General features: G+C 49.2%; 1 protein-coding gene across 1 annotated transcript in view; it reads left to right on the forward strand.

Annotated features, from left to right (window-relative positions):
* Nucleotides 1-16016, forward strand: part of LOC144153699 (fatty-acid amide hydrolase 2-A-like) — a 28871-nt gene extending 12855 nt beyond the window's left edge. Inside the window, exons 4-7 of the mRNA XM_077685379.1 lie at nucleotides 2599-2718; nucleotides 13919-14073; nucleotides 14462-14557; nucleotides 15250-16016. Of these exons, the coding sequence (XP_077541505.1) occupies nucleotides 2599-2718; nucleotides 13919-14073; nucleotides 14462-14557; nucleotides 15250-15849 (971 nt within the window). The 3' untranslated portion in view covers nucleotides 15850-16016. The remainder of the gene's footprint in view (nucleotides 1-2598; nucleotides 2719-13918; nucleotides 14074-14461; nucleotides 14558-15249) is intronic.
* The last annotated feature ends 6868 nt before the right edge of the window (nucleotides 16017-22884 follow it).

Here is a 22884-nt window from a genome sequence, read left to right on the forward strand (position 1 = left end):
CCTTGGCCTGGTGCGAACACGCTTTTTACGATACAGGCATGAGGGAGGCAAGCTCCAAATATGGGGGAAAAGCGCATGACATTTGGGCGTCTGCGGGTACGCGGAGGGCGTTCATGCACTGCGTAGGTCTCGGCTAGTGAATGCTACGACTACAAGCCGTCCTGGGAGGCTTATCTTGTGCATTTTACAGCCGACAACATGGCAGAAGCGCGGTACGATGATTACTGAGATATTGAGAATGCCCATCCAACAAAGTCATTGGTTATGTTTTACAGAACCGAAACCGAAACTTGTGTGATTGCTAACCTTGGGCATCGTCCAATCACGGCGCCCCTCCTCTCAACGTCACAGCCTTAGTTGGTGCGGCCGCCGCAAACCGCGCATGGTAGTTTTTCTTCTTTCGCGCTTTGTAAAATAATTACCGATTTGTCAACCGGATAAACGATGAAAAGTGTGCTAATTTGAGCCAGTCTACGCAGTGCAAGCAAAAACGGGAGCTTGACAAATTCACTTCAGTGTCCCTTTAACTACTAGACACGAACTTGTTTTGAATAATAGCTGCTACCTTAGTACGAAAAAGAACGTGTTTCTGCACCTACACAACCCTTTTGCGCTCGTCTACTAGACTTGGTGGCTGCTCTAAAAAAATATGGCTTACGTGGTTATAAAGGGTAACACATGACTTGAGACCTTGCAATAGCTGTTTTGAAAGATTGACTACTCAGAGCACGTTTTAATGTCGCCAAAGAAAGCCTTTCCGAATTTTGAATGAGCGGTGTCGGTCGGTGCCAGTATGGACAACTTTGATTCGAGTATTCCATTCAAAGACTCCTACGCTCTAAAGGAATAGCGTGGTTCACCTTTACAACAGTGCACTGCAATGAGCAATCTAAATCGACAACACAGCGATTTCGGCGAATGACAGTTACGGGTGTGCCACTTGACTCAACAATGTGATCTGTGCTGTGGCAGGGCACAATGCAGAACGTCGTCCTGGCATTGCGTATGCTGCACATCGCCATTCACCATAATTTCATTTCTTGCTGCATGAATTGGTCAATCAAGTGCATTGGGGTGAAGCTCATTCGCGGGCTTTCCGCAAAGTCTTGTTTTTGTCTTAAAAAATCTAGATTGAACGCAGATCGTGCGCAGTAGAACTCGCGCAGCAAGGACGCGCGCAATCAAGCGATTTGTTCAGCCCTTTTTATTGCTTCAAGTGACATTATTAGCAGCTTGCCACTATCCCCTGGTAACGCTTCGCGGGCTGTGTTATCGGTACGCGGTAAAAAGTAAAAAAGTGTTTGCCCCGTGAAAAATGCTTTATCTGAGTCAATCGTAATTGCAACATGATTGTTCTCTTTTCTAACGTTTATAAATACTTGTAGTTGTACAATGTGAAGTTTTCGAGGCCAGGTTTTTGGGTAATTTGCACTGGCCATGTAAACAGGAAGACGGAGTCTCTTTGGCATGTCCGGCGCTGTCCGCGAGCAGCGATAGCAGTACTGCGCCAGCTGCGCCTACTCCGCCAAACTGATGCGAAGTGTTGTTACGTGTTGCGCCAAACGGCTTCTTTAGGAAGAAAACTGCGCCACAGCTTCCCAAAAGTGCACCTAAAAAAGCACAATAGAATAGGCTCCGCGAAAGAACTGCGCGCTCGACTAACCCATACATGAAAAATGCAATCCATATTTTCAAAAATGCCAATACGCATATACATTGCGATTTTCATTAGGAGGCACCCGGTGTTTCCCCGCAGAGTTTTTCCTCGCGCACTGTAAATGTTCTTATCTGCTTCGCCCTTCTTATGCCACAACGTAGCAGCGGGATAACGAAACAACGCCAAGACGTGCTTAGGATGCAAGAATTTTCTTGAATTTAACCCTAGCAAATTTGCAGGGAGTATTGTCGTATCCGGACGAAATTCCGCAAACCCTTGGCACATCTCAAACCCGTACTTCTTCCGCTCTCCCCAACTGGCTCCAACCTTCATAGGTCGCGTCCAGACAAACCGCGAATAACCAGTTAAATAACGATGGGTGTAAGGGCACTACATGTAACCGTTTTTGGGCCGAAATATACTGTTAAAGTCATGACTCAACGTTCGGAGTGGCGTTAAGGGCGTGCTTGCTAATCTGCAAGAGCACAGGCCGCAGAAGCCGGTCGTACGAATCAGACTTCCTGCATTGTTGAGAGGATTTCCGTTCCATAATGGACAGCTTCGAGGGCGCTTGTGTTCCTTTCTGAATTATTGGGCTCATAGGTTAAATTTAAAGCCGTGGGATCTGTAGATTCGTTGTATTAGGCCTTTCCGTCTCGTGGATGCCGAATTTGTGTGGTTCGCGGAGCTAACGCTTGAGTAAAATGAGTGTTCGAATTGCTTTAATGGCATTCCCGACTCGACCGGACAACGCTCGAAATTGGTACGATTCTATTCCATCATTGCCACTTATTTACGACAAGCCCCAAGAGGCGCTAACTGCAAGAGTTTGCCCACGAATGATATTGTTCTTGTTTTTTTTAACCACCAGTTGAGCGCAGGACGTTTTCCCGCTGTGTCAGCAATGCACCTTAACCCTATGCGGCTACAATCAATCCCAGGAGGCGAAGGAAGCCTAATTGCTGCCGGCGGTTCCCTGATGGGACTTGGTACGGACCTCGGCGGCAGCGTGCGGCTACCGGCTGCGTACTGCGGGATCTTCGCCCACAAACCGACGTCAGGTGAGTATCACTCGGTCCCTGTCTGCGTGTTCATTTCTCAACTTGGCCTTATAATTCATTTTCACTCCCTGAAAACTATCTACCTCTTTCCAGAACAGTTTTTACCGCTGTTCACACGCACTAGACTTTTTTGTGGGGAGGAAAGTAGGATAAGCGGGAGCAAGGGCGAGAGCTAAAGGTGTTAACGGGAGGTAACGTTCATTTCAAACCCTACCACTTACAATGAGTGTCAAAGTTCGCAAAAGGCCGGGGAGGGCGCTTACAAGTAGAAACAAAAGTTGCCTTCCATTCAATTCGAAATGTACTTTATAATTGAATGTAACAGCGAAATAGAAAGAGCATTCAGCCTAAATAAGGGAGAACGCTAGAGCTTCTTTGGTATTCCAAAGTTCACAGCATAGCCTCCTGAGTTTTTTTAACCATATTTGGACGACAGGCAACATTCCGTCATCGTGGAAGCTGGCCTGGGTGGTACCGGTGCCTAAACCTAACAAGGATACAGCAGACCTCTCATCATACAGGCCGGTATCGCTTACTTCTTGTGTCTCAAAGCTCATAAAAAAGCCAGTCTGTGCCAGACTTCTGTGGTGGCTAGAGCACCGGAAAAAGCTTCCTGCCTGCATGACCGGCTTCCGCCAGCGGCTGAACGCCCAAGATAGTGTACTGGATTTGGTCAGACACTTGGAACATAATAGAGCATATGGCTTGCCCGCTGTTGCTGTGTTTCTTGATGTGGCTAAGGCATACGACTGTGTCTTGCAAAGTGCTATTTTGAGTCATCTGCAAGAAATAGAGGTGACAGTATACCTACTCTGCTTCATTCGAGTCTTCTTGACCAACCGCTTCATGCAGGTGCGCACAGAGAATGTTTTTAGTTAAAAAAAAACTGGTACGCGGCGTACCCCAGGGCAGTGTTCTGTCGGCCATTGTCTTCAATGTAGCCATGGCTGCCCTGCTTCTACGCTGAAGAATCATTGGTCAAAAGCTCGTATGTCAATATATGCGGATGACATCTGCATCTGGCTCACCGGATATAAGACAAAGTTATTTATTGCGTGTATTAGCAAAACATGCTGTTTCGTCTGTTCAAGCGTATATTTCAACAGTAGGATTGTCACTATGAGATGAGAAATCGTGTTTTGTTCTATTTCCTGGTGTACGACACAGGTCTGCACGTCTCAGGAAAGAACTGAATGGCATCCCCTTCCTCCAAGCTACTCATGTATGATTTCTAGGAATTGTTCACGACCATAGGTTGAATTGGTGAAAGGCTGCCGACTCTATGGTTTCCTCTGTGGCACCCAGACTTAATGTACAACGGATAATTGCCGGTGTGACGTGGGGAAATCACCCAGCCTCTATGGCCAAGTTGCTCGAAGCCTGATCTTGAACCGAATGCTCTATCAAGTGCCTCTCCTATCGCCTTCAGAGACACAATACGAGCGGTTGAAATCCTTACTCAGGAAAGGGCTTGGGCTGTCTCTTGGCGTTCCTCAACTAGCTGGAAACAAGATCCTCCATGAGGCGCAGTCAAGACCTCTTCGTCTTCAGGCGTCTCAGCGTTTGCTTATGCAAGAGTTGCGCCTCGGAGAAACAAGTGCTGGATTAGCATTACTGCGGCATCTACGATTAAGGGTCGAGTCTCGTGATCATGCAACCCTAAATACTCTTGGAGTGCTGTGTCCCAAATGGCCTGGGAAAAGGGCTACTTTGGACCCGCCTTGGTCCCACGAGAGTGTGGATTGTGCATTGACCATCCCTCATATGCGCTCGAAGCGTTGTACACCTATTGCTGAAGCACGATCGCTGGGGCTGGAGCATTTGGAACGGGAATACGGGGACTCTCTGCACATATACACTGATGGATCGGTTGACACAAAAAGTGGGGTGTGCGCGGCGGCTTTTTTCATATTCAGTTTGAATATTTCGTGGGCTGCCAGGGTGACGCCTTTGATTTCACCTACAGGGAGTGAGTGTGTTGCCATAGAAGCTGCGTTGCGCCAACCGTCATCGTTTGAAAGACAAAAAGTCGCAATATTCAGCGATTCAAAGTCAGCCCTTCACCTGCTGCAGCACGGTATACCTGTGGAAAAGACCTGTCAGTGATCCCTAGTTCTGCTTAAGCGACTCAAGCAAGGAGGCTACACTGTGCAATTCCAGTGAATCCCTTCGCACGTCGGTGTAGCGGGAAACGAAGATGCTGACAGCTTAGCCAAGGACGCCTTATCATCTACAAGGACGGTGAAGACGCGATGTGATTTCCAACGCATACAGAAACAGACCGTTCGCGAGCACTTCAGGCCGCTGTGGCGACCAGTACATAAACCAGTCGTGACGAAAGGCCTGAAGAGAGCCGAAGCCTGCCTGCTCCACCGAGCAAGAACAGACTCAGCGCGTACACCAGCTTGGCTACATAAAATCAACATTGTTTCATCCCCTTCGTGCCCCTCGTGCAGTGTGACTGGTGACATTGATCACTACATTATAAACTGCTCCAAAACCAACCCTGAGCGGACGAAGTTAGGAGTGCCCCATGCTACATCGGAGGACATTATTTTTCCTAGGGACCACTGGATTGTGCGAAGAGAGGCGTCTCATCTCCTACTCGGATTCTTGCAGTCCACAGGACTAAGTGAGGTGTGGTGACATTGTGTCTGTTACTTTAGGACTAAATAAGGTGTAGTGAATTTGCGTCCCCTTTATATCGTATTGGAGACGATTAGGCGGAGCAACTGCCGGCAGCGATGCAAGGCTAAGTCCGCCTCATTCAACAATACATACATACATACATACATACATACATACATACATACATACATACATACATACATACATACATACATACATACATACATACATACATACATACATACATACATACATACATACATACATACATACATACATACATACATACATACATACATACATACATACATACATACACTTTTATTGTAGCACTGTTCTTTAACTGTGCACATGGCAGTCACATTAGCTTGGTTGGGGCATTGTGTGCTTTTCACCTCCCTTAAAACTTCACTTCGCCCCTTTGGGAGTTGCAAGAGCTCTCGGGTAGCACTGAGCGTTAAGTATCTTGTAAAGGCGAAGTTCACTCGTACTTTTACGTCTTGCTCCCTCACTGTCGGTCTGTCTGTCTGTGCGTGTCTGTGTGCGTGTGCGTTGTTGTCTCGGTCTGTCGGCTTGACTATGGTCTTCCCTTCGGCGTATTGGTCTCCCCGTCTATCCACTTCCCTCTCTATCTGTGCCTATGGGGCTATGTATATGTCATCTCGCTTGCTCTCTCCGGCATCTGTGCGTGCATGAGTATGCGTCTTTGTGTTCTCTGCGTGTTGGCGGCGTGTGTGTCTGTAGAATCCATTTTGTGGCAAGTTTTTGCAAGACGACATAAAATTAGGAGCCTTCCTTTCACGGCGAAAGGGTGTCCAGGGGCCCAATTCTCCAAAAAAAGGGCCGTCGTTTCGAAAAAACGACACGGTAGCGCCATGCAAATGCATGTGTTCTGGGGCGGGGGCGCCGCTTTGAGGTGTTGCAGTAGGATCACTTCAGCCAAGAAAACCACTGTGGCAAGGGGCGCAAAGCCACAGGCACTGCCCCCCGTCGTTTTACTTGTAGCTTTGCATTCTTGCCAGTGCTTTTCTTGGCTGAACTGATCCTACTTCACCACCTCAAGGCGACGCCCCCTCCCCAGAACACATGCATTGGCATGGCGCTACCGCGTCGTTTTTTTTTTTTTTAAACGACGGCCCTCTTTTGGAGAATTGGGCCCCAGTGCTCAATTTCACGAAACCCCTAACACGGCCGGTAGTTGTGTCGCCTATTGGATACATCGCATCGCCGAAGGCCATCTCATGGCTCGTGTGTTTCTGTCTTTTGGTGTACATTGCAAAACGAAGCGCAAGTGCCACAAACGAGGAAAAAGAGGCCCTATAGGCATACCGGCGATTTCAGTGTGTCACGTCGGCTGTGCAATTTCCGCCCCAAGCCCCGGAAGAGCCGCGCCGGTCTGGTGCTGCGAAGCCGGTGTCTTCTGTAAGGCCTTGGGTGACGGCCTCGGGGTACGGCCTTGGGGATAGCCACGCTCGCCGAGGCTGACCGAAGTGACCGCCGACTCTTTTCACGCGGCTATCAAGATACCTAAGCAGATAACTGCGCTGACAGCGACGAGCGAGCTCAAAGAAGCATTCCTGTTGCTGCCACTGGTTTGAAATGCTACTATAATATGCATCTTATCGGCAAGAACGCTTTACCAGCAGCCATATTCTTGATTAATTCTACCAGGAAAGCTTTTGTTTAAATTGTCCTAAGCAAAGATTAACAGGAAATGAACTTTCTGTTTGCCTATTGCGACAAATGTGCAGAAACACGCAGTTGTTCAAAACTGCTATTGGGGAACCACCTCAAGATGAAAATGCTCGTGGCAGAATATTTGTAGGGGTGCCTGTGGACGTAGTTCTCATATTTTGCCGGGACGGTTTAGCTGCTTAGCGGTCATTTTCGTGAAGGAGCTCTCATTACGTGGAGTCGACAAAAACTCTACCGCATCGCCGGAAACCATCATTCATTGGCGCAAAATGACGCGGCGAAACAAGAAAAAATGCGCGTAATGAAGATTGCTCATCTCAGAGAACAATGTTGGCTGTGAAGGAAGGAAGGAAGTAAACTTTATTTTCCTGAGCACCCTTAGTCCAGGGCGCCGTGAAGCTGTGTCATGGGCGTCAAAAGATAAGCAGGACAAGTGACACTCAAGGAGCAGACTGGGTTCATTGCTTATTCATCTCTTGCAACAATTGATGTCCTATTGCTGTCGACAAATAAAATTTTAAAGACGATAGTCTTTCTTGGGTAACTTAATCGCAGAAATTTTAGTTTGTCTGTCTGTCCGTGACTAGATTCAGCCACCCGGCCAAAGTAAAACACAAGGTGCGCAGTAGTTTTACATACCCACGGCCAAATCTAAACGTCTTAGTCCGGTGTTACTGTTCATACTTGTCAACATTGTTGAACAAGAACAAGACATTCCCAAAATATAAGGCATAAAATCAATACACGAGTGATTTTTGCAGTGTTCCGTTAAAAAAACTATGGATGCTTGGTTTTCGCGGTAGCAAATGGAATACTATATCAACTGCAGAAAACCATCGCCTGCTTTTACCCGCGCTACTGGCGGCATTTAAGAAATCATACGGCAACAGCAACGAAAGGTTCCACTAGATAGGTTCCACGTTGCGCTTGCAACGCACGTGGAGTAGGACAACGTGGTTCTATAAAAGTTGAAGTAGGGCGCCTCGATTCACGCGCGTCTCCGCCGTACGGCAGCGCTGACATCGAGGAACCCGGCCTGGAGCAGGTGAACGCGGTAAATCTAAATTGACTTGAGCAAACATCCAGAGTGTGTACCTTGCGAGGAGCGCGACGGGAGAGGAACAGCTCGAGATCTGAGCGGGAAAAAGGAGGGAGGCATTTACTTGGCAAATGTCGACAAAGACTACCGTATTCACCCGATTCTAACGCGCCCCCGATTCTAACGCGCACCCGATTTTCCTGGCAAAAAAACCGAAAAAACTTGCACCTCCGATTGTAACGCGCACGGGACTCTGTGACCCAGACAAACGAATGCGAGAGAAACGGGCGATTTATTTTCCGAAGTAATCTCACTCATCTCACTCCTCGTCGCCGCTCTCCGCTGACCACAACATCTCGGCCTCGGTCCCTTCAAGCGCGTTCGCGATGCCACACTTCTGAACGAACGTTCAACCATGGTCTATGGGATCGTGGCCCACGCCTCGCACGCCCATCCCGAGAGCTTCTCCAGAGGTGCACGCTTCAGCCGACCGCTCGTTTTGAACGCGTGGGAGCCACTGCTGCCATTGCTGTTATCAAGCGCGCAAGTGAAACGATTTGACGATTTGTGTGAGCTCCGATAGAAAAGCCTAGGCGCCTAGGCTTGCTGCGTCCGAAAAATCGTTGCTAAAAGCTTTGGCACCATCTTGAGATGGCGATGGCGATGGGTGGCACGAAATTTCCGCTGTGTTGGCAGTTTAGGTTTTATATCCTATTCTAACGCGCATGCGATTTTTCGGCCTATTCTTTCGAAAAAAAAGTGCGTGTTAGAATCGGGTAAATACGGTATCGTCTTTCGCCAACATTTGCAACGAAAGGAGCAGATACGCGACAATTTTTTTCTGTGTGACATCATAAACACGTCAGCTCAAATAAATATCTCTGTGACTGTCCGTAATTTGGTGCCTCCGTAGCATGTCTGCCAGGATGTTTATGTGCTTGCCTCCTTCTCCGTCTTATTGTTATTGGTCCTCAAACAAGTGTGTTCTTCCCCATTGCTATTTATTGTACGTTGCTTCATCGCTTACCATTCTTCATTTAGTCATATACAAATAGAGCACTCTTGGAAGTAAATACGAGGTAAATAGGAGAAACCGGAATAAACTTTATTAAAACGAACAGTTAGTTAATAGTGATTGTTTCTGAAGAATTTCGAATCAAATGATTGGAATAGTCGATTTCGGAGAAATGTATTTTCGCACGTCGATAAACTTCCAAAATGCAAATCAATATGACTCCAGTTAGTCTAGATAATATTCGCCTTTGGTCTACTCAGCAGTAGTCCCAATCAGGATTTGCAACGGTAACTTCCAATTCTTTTCGGTTAACATCCGGTGAACATCATCATCACTGTCGCCATCACTGAATGAGGTGACCGCACGCATGCGCACCAAGCAGCTTCGTCAGTATGGTCTAAACACTGAAGAGGAACGCTAACTTTGAAGCTTCCTCAGTGTTTATGCGCGAACCACAATAAGTCTCTTGTTTTTTTAGGCCAGTGTGGATGTCGCAAGAAATACAAGTGGGCGACTCCCGCATCGACACCGAAACTTTCCACTTTAGACACTTTCACAAACCGGCGTTTACACTTTCTCTATTAGGCGGTTCCTGTAGTGTCTTTTCTTGCTTTGTTTTTCCGCGTGATCTACTACCGTTGAACTGAAAATACAAAACTAACGAACGCCTGCGTTAGCCCTTACGGTGTACGGTTGTGTCCGTGTACGGGAGAGAGAAAGGGAGTAAAATTTCTTTTCATTGAGACCAGTCTCGTGGGTTTACAGCCTTATTCTTACATTTAGCAATGCGTCATCGTGACTTCCACCGCTCCTTCACTGCTCAGGGGAACTGAGAAGGTGTGGAGGCGGTAAATCTGCGTTTTGTACGCCTCCGAGGATAATCTGACTGGTCACAAAATTTGCATTGGGCTCAGTGTTGATTAGAGAACATCACGTGAATTCGTATTTTCTGAATATGCGTGCTTGTTCGGTCGAGTCTGAGCGCAGTCTCCTGGATCTTTGATAGTTGTTAGTGGGCAAAGAAAATGTTCTGAAACTAATACCTGTGACACACGGCAACGCTAGATCTCCTTTAAACTAAACCCCTTTCGCCACATCAAAAGACATTTTGTGGAAAGGAGCGGCGCTCCTGACACACAGCAACCCCCCGATCTCCTTTATGTAGTTCCCGTAACTGACACACCATTAAAGTGGCGCTAGCAGTTCTGTTGAAAAAGCATGCACAATAACAAAATTAAAGTGCGGCTAATAGGTCTTCTTCATTATTTTGGAGAGAAACCGTGGGTTTTATGTTGTTTAGAAAAGTAAATGGGTGATTTTCACATATTTGTATTAAACAGCAACGACAGAGTGCTTTTTTTCGCCTATGTCCCGTGCCTAATCTGGCAACAGCGGGCAGATGTTTACAAAAATACATTACGATTGGGCTTGTTTGGTGAAATTTATTTCATTGCAGTTTTAAAAATATATGAAAGTATTATGAAATCGCATTTGTCTCACTAAGTTCTGAAAAGCTTATGATTTGCTAGCGCCTGCTTACGAGGCTGCGCCGCTAGCTGCTCCTTTTCGTCCGGGAAAGGAGATAGGCGAACACCCCTTACGGGAAATGCCCGTTTTGGTGAAGGAGATTCTCCTTTGTCGTGTGTCACCGAGGCGAACGCCGTTTCGGAAGCAGTCCTTCTCTGCAAAGGCCTTTTAGGTGCCCGTGTGTCAGGGGTATAAGTCTGTAATGTTCAGTAATTTCGTGGTAGTTGTGAGTGCTGTAGGTTCAGGGGAGTGTACAGCAGCCTAGTCGACAGCGATCATATCACCCCTTCCGCGCTAAAAAATCAAGCTGAAAGGTATATTTTACATGTGCACCTGCCTGACTGAACGCAAGTGGGTCGGCATCTTGTCATAAAGGGCACACTTGCATCTGCCCACTACCGGCGCTAACCCGTCTGGTCCGCCAGTCGTGGCCTTTGTCGCTCCCACCTGCCTCAGCGAAATCTGACCTCGTAGCGGCGACAGCAAGCTGGCGAAGGCGATGGGATAGGGCCGCGCGACGGGAACTCCAGCAAAAGAAATAGTTTAAAAGGCAGTGTACCCAATTAGAGGTATAAAACGCGATCACTTAGTAGCATTTTGCACAGTGCGTGACCGTTACTAAAGGCTGCCTGCCTTGCTTCGTTTAAGTTACTTCTAACTCCTAAACACACACTAAGGCAGATGAGGATGTCAAGTGATGTTATATTTGATGAAGTATTAGAAACAAGTGAATATTCACTCATGCCTAGCTTCGTCACTGCCATTGACATCAATTTTAAATGCAGAGCATTTTAGTAACTCACGATGTCACCCGCGTTGGCGTCCGTAGTCCGCATCACTACGTAGTCCGCACCCTACACTATATAAAGAAATAATACCTTCCGGCGCCAGGTTTCGATCCCACGACTCTGCGGGCGGAACGCAAGATACACGGCACTTTACCGACTGCTCCACGGAGCCGCCACAGAATGGAAGGTTACGCACGCGCCTTATATCCTTGACTCATTCAACCATCGGCCACAGGTGCGCCCTCTCCCCCGCGTCCTCCTCGCCTTCTCTCCGCTCGCAACACCCTCTCTCGCCGCGTTCATGTGGTGGCGCGATTTCGGCGCTATAACACTCTCTCGCGAAGGCCATTGGATTGGATTCGATTGAATTGGCTTGGCTTGGCTTGGCTTGGCTTGGCTTGGCTTGGCTTGGCTTGGATTGGATTTGGATTGGGTTGGATTAAAGTGGATTGTGTTGGATTGTGTTGCGTCATAGCCGCGCCACGTTGCGTCGTAGGCTCTCCACGTTGCGTAATAGCCGCGGCAGGGGGTTCACGGCACGTTTCACGTTTCACCATCGACTTCATCGACAATGTCTACGCTGGAAGACAACAATTACAACAACAACAACCAATACGTAATCCATAAGACTTGCAGGCACGCCCCCCGCGGAAATGCTCTGCATTTGATCGTGCCCCTCGCGAGGGGGATGTTTTGATTTTTTTCGACAAGCGCTCTGCCTCGGGGCTCTCCGACGTCACTATCGCCGAGACATGGGAGAAGCCGCCCTTGAAGCTGCCGGTGTCGTTCTTTTTGTTGCACGAGCGGTTGTTGCAGCCGAACGCGGCGCAGTTTACCATGGCTGAATGGCGGTCAACACGGCCAACTCAGCCACCAAGATGGTCGTCACCTGCGTGTGACGTGAGCCTATGACGTACTTGCAAGGCATGTATAGTCCGGTAGTACACGCTGTGCTGCGGAGGCCCGGGCACGCGTCACAAGAAACTCCTGATCAGCGAGCTGGCCACTGTGCAGCAAGCTCTCCCACTCCTCAAGGGTGTGTGGTTGGTAAGGTGGGGGGTTGGCAGGGCACATCCAAACCAAATGAGTTGCTGTATTTGGGGTGCCGGAACAGTATGGGCAGTTGGGGGGGTATGCGGTTGGGGAAATCCAATAGAGGAAGGTGTAGTTGTGGCATACCTCGGCAAAATTGGCGCGGCTCACTCAAACTCACTCACAAATTTTTTTTCTTGTTGTCGAGCACGCGCCGTCGTGTGGCTCTCTTTACATGAACAGAGAGGTTAAGGCTCGTTTGCGTGGTACAAAAATCCCGTGCACGCAATAGCAACTGCAAAGGAACCGACACACACTGACACGTTTCCTTATGCGGTTTAATTAGGGTACACACTTGTGCAATTAAAGGCTGTAGCTCTTCGAACACCCAACTTGTTGTTGTTGTCTTACCTCGCCCATCAGTCGAGACCTCTACCTGTTTCCAACTGCTGCTTTGGGTATACAATGTACTTTTCTTTCACCCATTTCTTCTTGGTTCTCCAAACTCTGGCGGAATCGACGTTGGCGGGCTCCAAACGTTGTTTAGCTGCGTCAGTGTTAGAATTAATGTTATTCACTGTGCAGACCGTCACGCCATTGCCGTACGCCGTCACGTGCACACCGAGGCTCTTCAATGTCGGTGCGTGCAACGATATTAAACAGCTTCAGAAAACAATAGCACCTTGCGGAGTACCACATTGGTTGGCAAACTGCACCATGTCCCCACTACGTGCACCTATTCCTCTCTGGGAATCACACGCAAAATTGTTCACCCTGTGGCCAGAGTATGTCTCCTGGGTGGCATCCAGCACCACTTCGTGAGATAATATCTGGAACGCTTTACGGATATCAGCGTTGATTATCTCTGGTAGCTATTAGGAGCGTGTGTGTAGATGTAGCCGTCCGAGTAGGTACATGCTATCGTGGGTGCTATGCTATCGTAGATGCTATCGTGTACAGGAACATTGAATAGTGGGGGGAGAGAAATAAAGACTCCTCCCCGTAACACTTCGATAGTGTCGTGGCCATTCTCTCACGGAGTTTGCGCACGGAGATTCAGTGAAATAAGTCAGAGGTTCACCGGAAGGCATCTTTTATGACCTTCTGTGTGAGCTGACCACCACGTGTTTCAGAGTCTGAGGCAACCGGCAGTAGACCCAAATTTTTTATCAAGGACAGGAGCTCGCCCCTTGGAATGTTGTCTAAGTTGCGGAGAATGGTCGAGGTGGCACCGTTTTTTCACGACGTCCTGCGAACATTTACCCTTTCAAGGGAAGCTACGAGTTCAGATGCGTTAAGGGTGTTCCAATGAAGATGGCACCTAAGGCTCTCCACCGAAGCCTGTATATTCCAAGGCGAGATTGATACCGACTTCGGGAAGAACGTGTCTAGTGCATCGTGCAAAACACTGACAAGCATTGTTTTTGCCAGATTCCTAATCAGTGTCTACATAACTAATGTACGCCTCACTTTCAGGAGCGGTTTCAATTGCGGGGCTGTTACCTGACGTTGGAGAAAGCCTGCGTCCCTACAACAGCGTGGGCCCGATGACCAGGTACTCGGAGGACTTGCCTCTGCTTTTGAACATCCTCGCTGAAGACGGAAGCGAACGGCTCAAACTGAATGAACAGGTGCGTACAGCTTTTTAAGCTTGATGGTTAAGTTATAATGTAAAAAACCAGTATCGTCGTTCTTTATACCTCCACAGAAAAATAAAGTCTCATATAGGTCATTTGTCAGCTAAAGCGTGAAGCAACTCATCTACTTTACGTACTTACACAGAATTTCTTCTAGTGGCAAATAGGCAAATGATTAGTGAGCTGCAGTAGAACATATTTGTATCAGAAATGAGTACAACAGTTTCCCTAGCTGAAGATCAACATAGCGGTTTTAAGCTCCCAAAATCATGATACTTTATATATCTTACTTTCAACGAACAATGAGCGGATTTTATCTTCGAAATATTGTGTAATCATACATTATGTGTCAACACCAAACTTTTCAAACCATTTTTCGCAGGTGGATTTGAAAAGCCTCAAAGTGTACTTCACGGAAAACGAAGGATGTCGTCATTTCAGTCGTGTGACTCGAGAGGCGCAGGAAGCTGTTATAAAGGTGAGTGGCTATTCTGTGCCTGTCAAACTGTATCCGTTACACCTTCGGTACGCTTCGAAAATAATGATAAGCTTGCAACAAATAACGCGAACCCGTACAGTGTACACTCGTATGAAAACCTCATTATCTTGTGGCAAATATGGGTCTTACGAAAAGTACACTGAAGCAATGTGAAGCAAGCTGCGAGGTTCTATAGCCTGTCCTTTTCCTCAATCCTGGTTTTGGGGGCAACAGAGACACCGTGCACTGCAAGTGTGCTGGCTAAAAGAACAGAGTCACTGAGGAGCAGCAGTCCACGCCGGCCAGACTGTAAAAAACTGGAAACCGCTGAAAACAATTCTGCCGTATACTTGAGCACTTTGCGTTTAAGCGTGGTATCGGGGTAAGCTTCAGTTTAAGCGTGACATCGGGCAGATTCTACTGATGTACACGTCACTGCCCGTACACTGCGCCGCGTAGCGACCTCCCCGAGGGAATGATGCACATCACGCGTATGGTTGGTCTTAACTCATTCTCTCCTTCACAGCCTTTGGCAGGATGATAACGCCGGCTGAAAATTTCAAAATAAACCCGGGAATCTAGAACCAACACGCTATACCGATATAGAACTGTGACGTCTGTACAAGTCTGTCGACTATCTTGGTCCTGTATAATCTTGACGTCGGCATCTTCCTGTCTCCTCCTGCACGCAGGCCATGCGGCACATGGAGGAAGCACACGGAATAGACGCTCAGCGGCTGCACATGCCCGAACTCCAATACGCCTTCTCGACGTGGCTTAAGGTGGCCGCCGCCAAAGATCCCACACCATTGGCCGAAATGTTCAGACCCGGCGGCTTTAACCTGTTTGTCGAGCTCCTCCGCATCCTGGTGGGGGCCGGCCGGCACACGCTGGCCGTACTAGCCATGTGCAGATTAGCGTCGCGGTACCGCTTCGCTTCAAAGGAAGAGGCGGCCGCGATCCTCGCCCACGTCGATGGCCTCCGCGATCGGCTCGAGGAGACTCTGGGCGACGACGGCGTGCTCATACTGCCAGCAACCATGAGCGCGGCTCCATTCCAGAACGAGGATTTGCTCTTCTTCGACGCTCCGAACATGACGGCGCTGTTCAACCTTTTCGGAACTCCCGCCACTGTGTGCCCGGTCTCCGCGCAAACCACGAAGGACGGCGCACGGCTTCCCATAGCAGTGCAGGTGGTGGCGAAGCGAGGGAACGACAGACTCTGCTTTGCCGTCGCCAGGGAACTGGAGAGGAAGTTCGGTGGCTGGGCGGTCACCAGAGACGCCGCATGAAGAGTTGAGCGTTCGAGGCCCCCTGTGAGATTTGCACTACACAACACGCTTGGGAGAATCAGTGAAAATGGAGAGCGCTGCACTTACAATAAATACATCGACCATTGTGGTGGCTAAACGCACGTGTACCTTTATTCAATAAAAATGTCGTCTAATAAACAAACTTACCTTTGGTGCACATGTCGTTGAAGAATGTCCAAAGGTGAAAACGGCTATTTGTGGCTTCATGGACAAACAGGGTCTGGTAACTCGACGTGACAGGGCTACCATGATCGCAACTGCACCTTCGTAAAGAGTATGCTCACTACGGAAGCTAACGGTCAAGTCAGTTCGTCGAAGCATAAAGAACCTACTGGCTGGTTCTGACTGACCGCGGACAAGTCTTGTGGTACCGAGGTCCTAGCGCCAGGCTGCTAGGACCCCGGTATAATACCAGGTACCACTCTAAAATTGCTCACGCGTAGTAAGCGTGAAACACGCTGCTTGACATCGCAAACTTCCTTTTGATCACCCCTTCCAAGCGTGAAGCGATTCGAGAAGACCCAAATTCGCTTTATTTTGCGCGTGATGCAGGATTTTATGCGTTTGAACCGGAAAAACCACGGAAAACCCTGCAGCGGCGATCGCGCCCCTTTTCACCCCGTATATGCATACCGGGATATATATCCCCAATGGTGCCGTGGACGTGTTGCTGCATGCGGCTGTGACTCACTCTTCTTTAATTTCTTTTTTTTTCTGCAACGCGAAGGCATTGAAAGGTGACGCTCGCTTCAGTAATTTTGGCGGGAAAATGGAGTTAGAGCCGTACGACGCATCGGAGGAAGCACAAGTTTGTGCGTCGTGTCTGCCTCCCATTCAAGTGTGTACTGTGCGGGCTGCTCGCTTTCTTGCGGTAAAAAATTGGCAAAGAAGGAACCACCTGATGAGTAACATGACATCGATTGGCCCGCGTGGTGTGCCGCGCGGTAGGTGCGAGAACACCGAGTGTCGACTGCCGGGAATTCTCGCGCGACAAGGCGAGCTCCACTTTTCTTGCCGGATGGCGTTCTTACTGTGGGCACTCAGCTGTCATGCACGGTCACTTGGAACATCCAGGTAAGTGACTTATTTACTGATGTCTTTGCTCATGGTGTGTTTTAGAACTATTTTCGGAATAACGACGTTTTTAGTTTATTGTTCAGGTCTTCCAGTTGACCTCGGGACGTCGCATTAGTGCCAGACCTAGTTCTCTGAAGCTTCTCTTTGACACGGGTCATGCGCTCGACCGGGAAAGATAATCAGAAAGGAAGGAGTGCGTTTCCTGTGAGTCAGTTCTCTCGTTCTCCGTCCGGTTTCCGCCGGTCTCGGTGTCTCGCGTTGGGCATCTTCGGCTCGCTGGCGGTGAATTTCGCGGCCGCGCTCGCGGTTCTCGTAGGTCGCCGTTCTCGGGTGAAGAGGCACCACACCGCTGATGAAAAAGCCGCTTGCTCTCTTTGTCCTCCGCAGAGCACCCAGAAAACGAAGAAAATATTGTATACCGGAATTCACACAGTCAACGGGCACATTACGAAGCGTTGAAAACCGCGTCCCATTCTACAGAAACGGGCGCGTTTATGCTGCACGTCGCGGCAGCAGTTTGTCTGTTGTATGACAGTTCGAATGCATCATTCTACAGGGTGTCCCAGCCGTCATGCACCAAGATTTTTATAGACAGGAACGGCTTAACGCGAAGAAAACCTAGTGCATAATGTTTCCATAACAGTGGAGAAGCGGCCAGTAATTTCTTTGTTAATGAAAAAAATTATAAAAATGTAATTATTTCTAGAACTTGCGAAGTACAGTTCCAATCATTAAAGTGTCAGTGACGCACTTGTGTATGCCCACGAGAGACATCTGACTGCAGCATTTTAAGCGACGTGCTTATTGCATACTAATTTATTCTGACGGATAAAGAAATCCCGCGAAATATGAAAAATATCACGTGACTGCTCGTTAGCCCGCCTCATAAAGCAGTGCCCCCGAACAGGCTCCCTCTGAGTTATAATGCAATAAAGGAGAGAAAGAAAGAAGAAATCGCGACCTTATCTGCCATTATATGTCATGTTTCACTTATAGATATTTAGTTCTAGTTTCCATGTTATGTTTTGCGCTTGCTTCCTGGCTCCTTTTACGCGTTTACTTGTGGTATTTGTTAAACTTGTACTCATGCCTTTGTTATCCCCCCTTACTCAATGCCCTCGCCAAGGGCCTGTAAGGTATCTGTAAATAAATAAAATAAAAACATGCGCCCCGTGAAACTTGCTGTTGCTGCTCCTTCTTTCCATGGCATTATCAAGGTAATGCGCTGTCTCTTCAGGCGGGTGACAGGCGAAGATAAGGACTGGACCGCAGCCACGGGGTATTTTTCATGTTTCGCAGGGTTTCTTTATCAGTCAAAATAAATTAGTACTGTGAGACCCAGTGACTACGCTCCCAGCACTTTGGGTTATGTTACCGGCGCTTCTGTTACAGCCATATGTATTGGAGGTCTTCCGGGAACCATTTAGCCAGGGGGCGTCCAAAGGTGTCCATGCCTCATTGCCGCGCACGACGGCTCCGTGAAGATGTCGACTTCATTCTCCATCTTGTCGTTCTGGATTGTGCGAACGTATAACTCACGTGCTGTCGCCTGCTGCTGAGGACCTTATGCAAAAGTGCCGCCATCTACCGGAAGAAAAACGAAACGAGCACGCGACGCCATGTTGGGGGATGGCGGTCGCGGGATTGCTTGGTACGGAGCGTGTGAGGGGCTTTCTCGGCTTGGCGATCCTTTCATATTCAGATTTAAGCGCAGCAAAATGAGCGACGAGTGATCTGTGGACCTTTCTCTGTTGCTCACATTTGCGGGTGACTTCGTAAATACGCATTATGCATCGAAAAAGCTGTCAGGGAGGTACCGGCAGGGAAGCTGTTGGAGGCTGTCGCGTTTCTTATTTTTTTTTTTTAGCTTTGAGAACTCAAACATTGAAAGTACATCCGTGTTGGTTCGCATCCTCCGGGTTTCTCAGGAGGTAATTCCTGAAACGCTTCGAAACTTACGGGCTGTCCTGCGGTTGAAATGAGGGACGGGGTGGGACGGGGGGGAGGGGGGGCACTCGCGTTTTACCTATCCTCGGTATTCAATGGCGTGGAATGCATGCGGGCAACCAAGTGTGCGCCGCCATATCTGTGGCCAAGCGTCTGTTGCTAGGCGACGTTGTGCGCGCGGCCCGCAGATCAGGCACCCCTTCTTCTTCTCCATGCAACCGTGTGCGTGCGCCCACGGCCTCCGCGAACGGCGTCGGGCGGCGCGCTCGTTCCGTCGGGCTCCACGGGATGGCGGCACTTGTCTGTGCTAACCACGACTGCGAAACACATGACTGTGTTTCACGTTACGAATTCTTCGCCGAACACAATGTATTGCGTCGAGTTCACTGTGAGTGCGATTAATAACATCTCTGTTGGCGCCACAGTTTAGAATCGGATTGGAACGGAGCAGCCGGTGTCTTTTTTTTCTTCGGCGTGCAGCCGCAGTGGCCCAGGCAGCGCCGTGTCCGTGGCGCATCGGCCATGTCTGTGGCCGTTTCCAGTGTTGCCAAGCGAAGAAATTGGCCGCTAAACTTTTCAACGAATACCGTCTATACGCTAAGGATACTCTGGGACGCAGAGGAAACCTGAAAAAAAATCTTAACAAAATAAATTGCATACCAGGCATTTTTTAACAGCGGAGGTGTTGTAGCTGGCCGTAACGTGTAGCGCTTAACGTGTGGGGTGCGTAATGCGTTAAACATTGCCAATAAATTGCCACTGAATGATTAAATTACCAATAAATTGCCGAGCGCTGGCGAGCGCGTGCCTCGCGGCGACCGCCGAGCGTTCCCAGCACACGCAAAGGCTTTAGCAAAAAAAAAAAAAAACTGCGAAAACCTTACATAGCGAGAAAATGCCGGGCGCTCGTGAGCGCATGCCTCGCCAGGTGGCCACGGCATGCACAAGCACTGCGCATCGGCTCCCGACTCGGAAGCGAAGTTGACCGGTTACAGTTACCTCCGACTGATTACACCGGCACCGTACGATTCGCTACGTCAAGCGGATAAACCCGACACCAACATCAAAGGGATTGGTCAACCCAGCGGTCAGTAATCGCCACCTGAAGTCCGTTCCATTTCGGCCCCTTCGCTAGGCCTGATCAGGACTAGCGCCACAGCCTTGGCTGCGCTGCACTCTGGGCGCGCGCCTGTGACCGCTGCCAATGCGCGACACGAACTGAGCTTCCCAGCTATGGAGATCGTAGCAGGAGAAAGCATCGACCCCGCTGAACTTAACAAACCGGAATGGGCGACTATACACCACCGGCAACGCACATTTCTCAACGGTGCGAATAACCTCTCAACATCGCCAGTCACGAGCAACCAAGTGCAGGGAATCAAGGGCAGCCACTACATTCGGCGCGGCCCACCTGCTACGCCACTCCCTGAAACTGACATCAAGGTCATCCTTCGGCCACGCGGAGGACTCGATCTCAAATCAGTGGCTGAGGCCTCCCTTGCGGACGCTGTTTTTCGCCAAGCCAACATCCAACAAAACCCGACCGATGAAATACGGGTCCAGCATGTGGCCAACTCCCTGCTCATCAGCACCCCCTCAGAAGAACGGGCTCGAAAATACTCTGCCATCCAGTCCCTGTCTCTGAAAGGTCGCCTGTACGAAGTCGTCGCACACGTCTCCGCTCCAGCTAATACGGCTACAGGAGTCATCTTTAACATACCTGAAGACGACACACCCGATGAAATATACCGCAGCATTCTCGACTACAACCCTGATGTACGGATCCTTTCGGCGAAACGACTTGGCACCTCGAACATGGCCCAAATCCTATTCGATGGCCCACGAGTCCCCCACTGGATCCGATATAGGGCAGCAACGTACCGCTGCAAGCCCTTTCGCCGCAAGACCGAAGCCTGCACGTCCTGCTGGCAACCTGGACATCGCCAGGACGTTTGCCCTACCGCGGATGCAACCCCGAGATGCTCCAAATGCGGGACCCCCAATCCCGATGAACCCGACTGCTGCACTCCCAAGTGCATTGTGTGCGATGGCCCGCACCTCACGGGCTCGTCAGACTGTCCACGCCGCTTTCAACCCCGCAAACATCATCAAACCTACGCCCAGGTAGCTGCTTCTGGACAAGACCAAAGGCACACCCAGGCTCTCCAAACAGTGGACGCCAGCTAAGAGGCACATCCAGGCACCAGCTTCCGAAAACCCACCCAGACTGAAGGCGGAATGAAGCCCCCACCCGGGTTGCAGAAGTCAAGCAAGCACCAGCCTATGCAACCACCAAAGAATATAACGCCATCCGGTGGAAACAAGGTGAGCGGCCCCAGCACCAACTCTCACTGCTCGCCTCAAACCCAACAACCCTCTCTATCTATCTCCCCTGATATACTTAAGGAACTAGCTAATATCAGGGCTGAAATCACCCTGCTCAGGCAAGAAAATGCATCCTTGCGGCAAGAGAATAGGTCTCTCAAACTTCAGATCGAGAACCGTCCTCGCGAGGACCCCGCTCCAAATCCTCCTCCGCCCAAACGCAGAGCAACCCCCAACGCTCCCGAAACGGCAGTTGAGAAAAGCACCCGGGACGAGCAGATAGACAAGCAGTTCGCCGCCCTCGAGCAGAATGCGGTATCCTACAGGCAAACTCTAGTAGAACAAAAGAACGAGTACGTAGGACTCTATCAAGCGCTGCAGGCAAATTTAGCCACTCTTCAATCGGGCTTGACATCTAGCATTGAGGAACTCCGCTCTGAAATACATACATACATGAGAGACGTCCTCAGCCGCATAAATAACCCCATGGGATGCAACCCCTCAGTAACTACTCACTATGAGCCTGCCCATCAATAAAACTACCAAGACCGTCAGGGCCTGGCAGTGGAACTGCAGGGGCTTTCGAAAAAAGCGTAGCAACCTGCAGCTACACATTCAGTCGCTTGTCTCTCCCCCAGATATCATAGCATTACAGGAAACGGGCACAATCGTTAAGCTTCCCGGATATAAAACCCTACAGGGAGATACTGAGCCCAAAACAGCCGTGCTAGTCCAACGCAACATCCCAGCACAAAGGACCCAATTTGGAAGCGTAGAAATTCCCCATGACCTAATCACGATTTTCCCCACGAAAAAAGGAACCTCCAAGCTTTTTGTTCTCAACGTATATAGTAACCCCAAATCGCAAAATCATAAATTCAACCTTTTATTCTCCCTTGCTCGGAAAGAGGCTAGCTCACATGATCTAGTTGTTGTAGGTGATTTCAATGCACCTCACACAGCGTGGGGCTACCCCAGCTGTACTAAAAAGGGACGGGACCTCTGGGACCAGGTGCAAATCCATCATCTCACGCTAGAATCAGAACCCAACACCCCTACTAGGATCGGTAACAGTGTTCAAAGAGACTCCACCCCGGATCTCACCTTTACGCTTCACGTCAAGGACACCCAATGGACGATCACCGACACCTCTCTTGGGAGTGATCACTTCATTATCCAAACCGACATTACCCTCACTCACTCCATCAAAGCACATCCTCGAAAACAGCATCTCATGAACTGGGACGAATTCAGGAGTTTCCGAGAACTGCATGATGAAACATTGGATAATCCAACCCCATCCAATCTCGATGCTTGGGTTCAAGAGCTGCTTGCAGACACACGAGCCGCAAGCAAAACAATAGACCCAGAGAAACCTTCGGAAGTCATCGACCCGAACCTACAACACCTGTGGGAGGCATACAAAAGCATTCAAAAACGATGGAGGAGAGCTAAACACAACCACAAACTACGCCGTTAACTCGCAGATCTAAAGAATAAAATTGAAAATTACACTCTCCGACTTTCCCAGGTTCAATGGGGCCAAATCTGAGAACAGATGTGGGGTAACCTGGGCATGAGAGGCACCTGGCAGCTTTTGAAGCATCTTTTGAACCCGAACCACTCAAAAACGGAACAGGTGCATCGCCTCCCAAGAATCATCCA

The sequence above is a fragment of the Haemaphysalis longicornis genome, unplaced genomic scaffold (assembly GCF_048455015.1).
Source record: "Haemaphysalis longicornis isolate Haplotype H1 unplaced genomic scaffold, Haemaphysalis longicornis Haplotype H1 scaffold_9, whole genome shotgun sequence".
In the NCBI taxonomy this organism is placed as follows: domain Eukaryota; kingdom Metazoa; phylum Arthropoda; class Arachnida; order Ixodida; family Ixodidae; genus Haemaphysalis; species Haemaphysalis longicornis.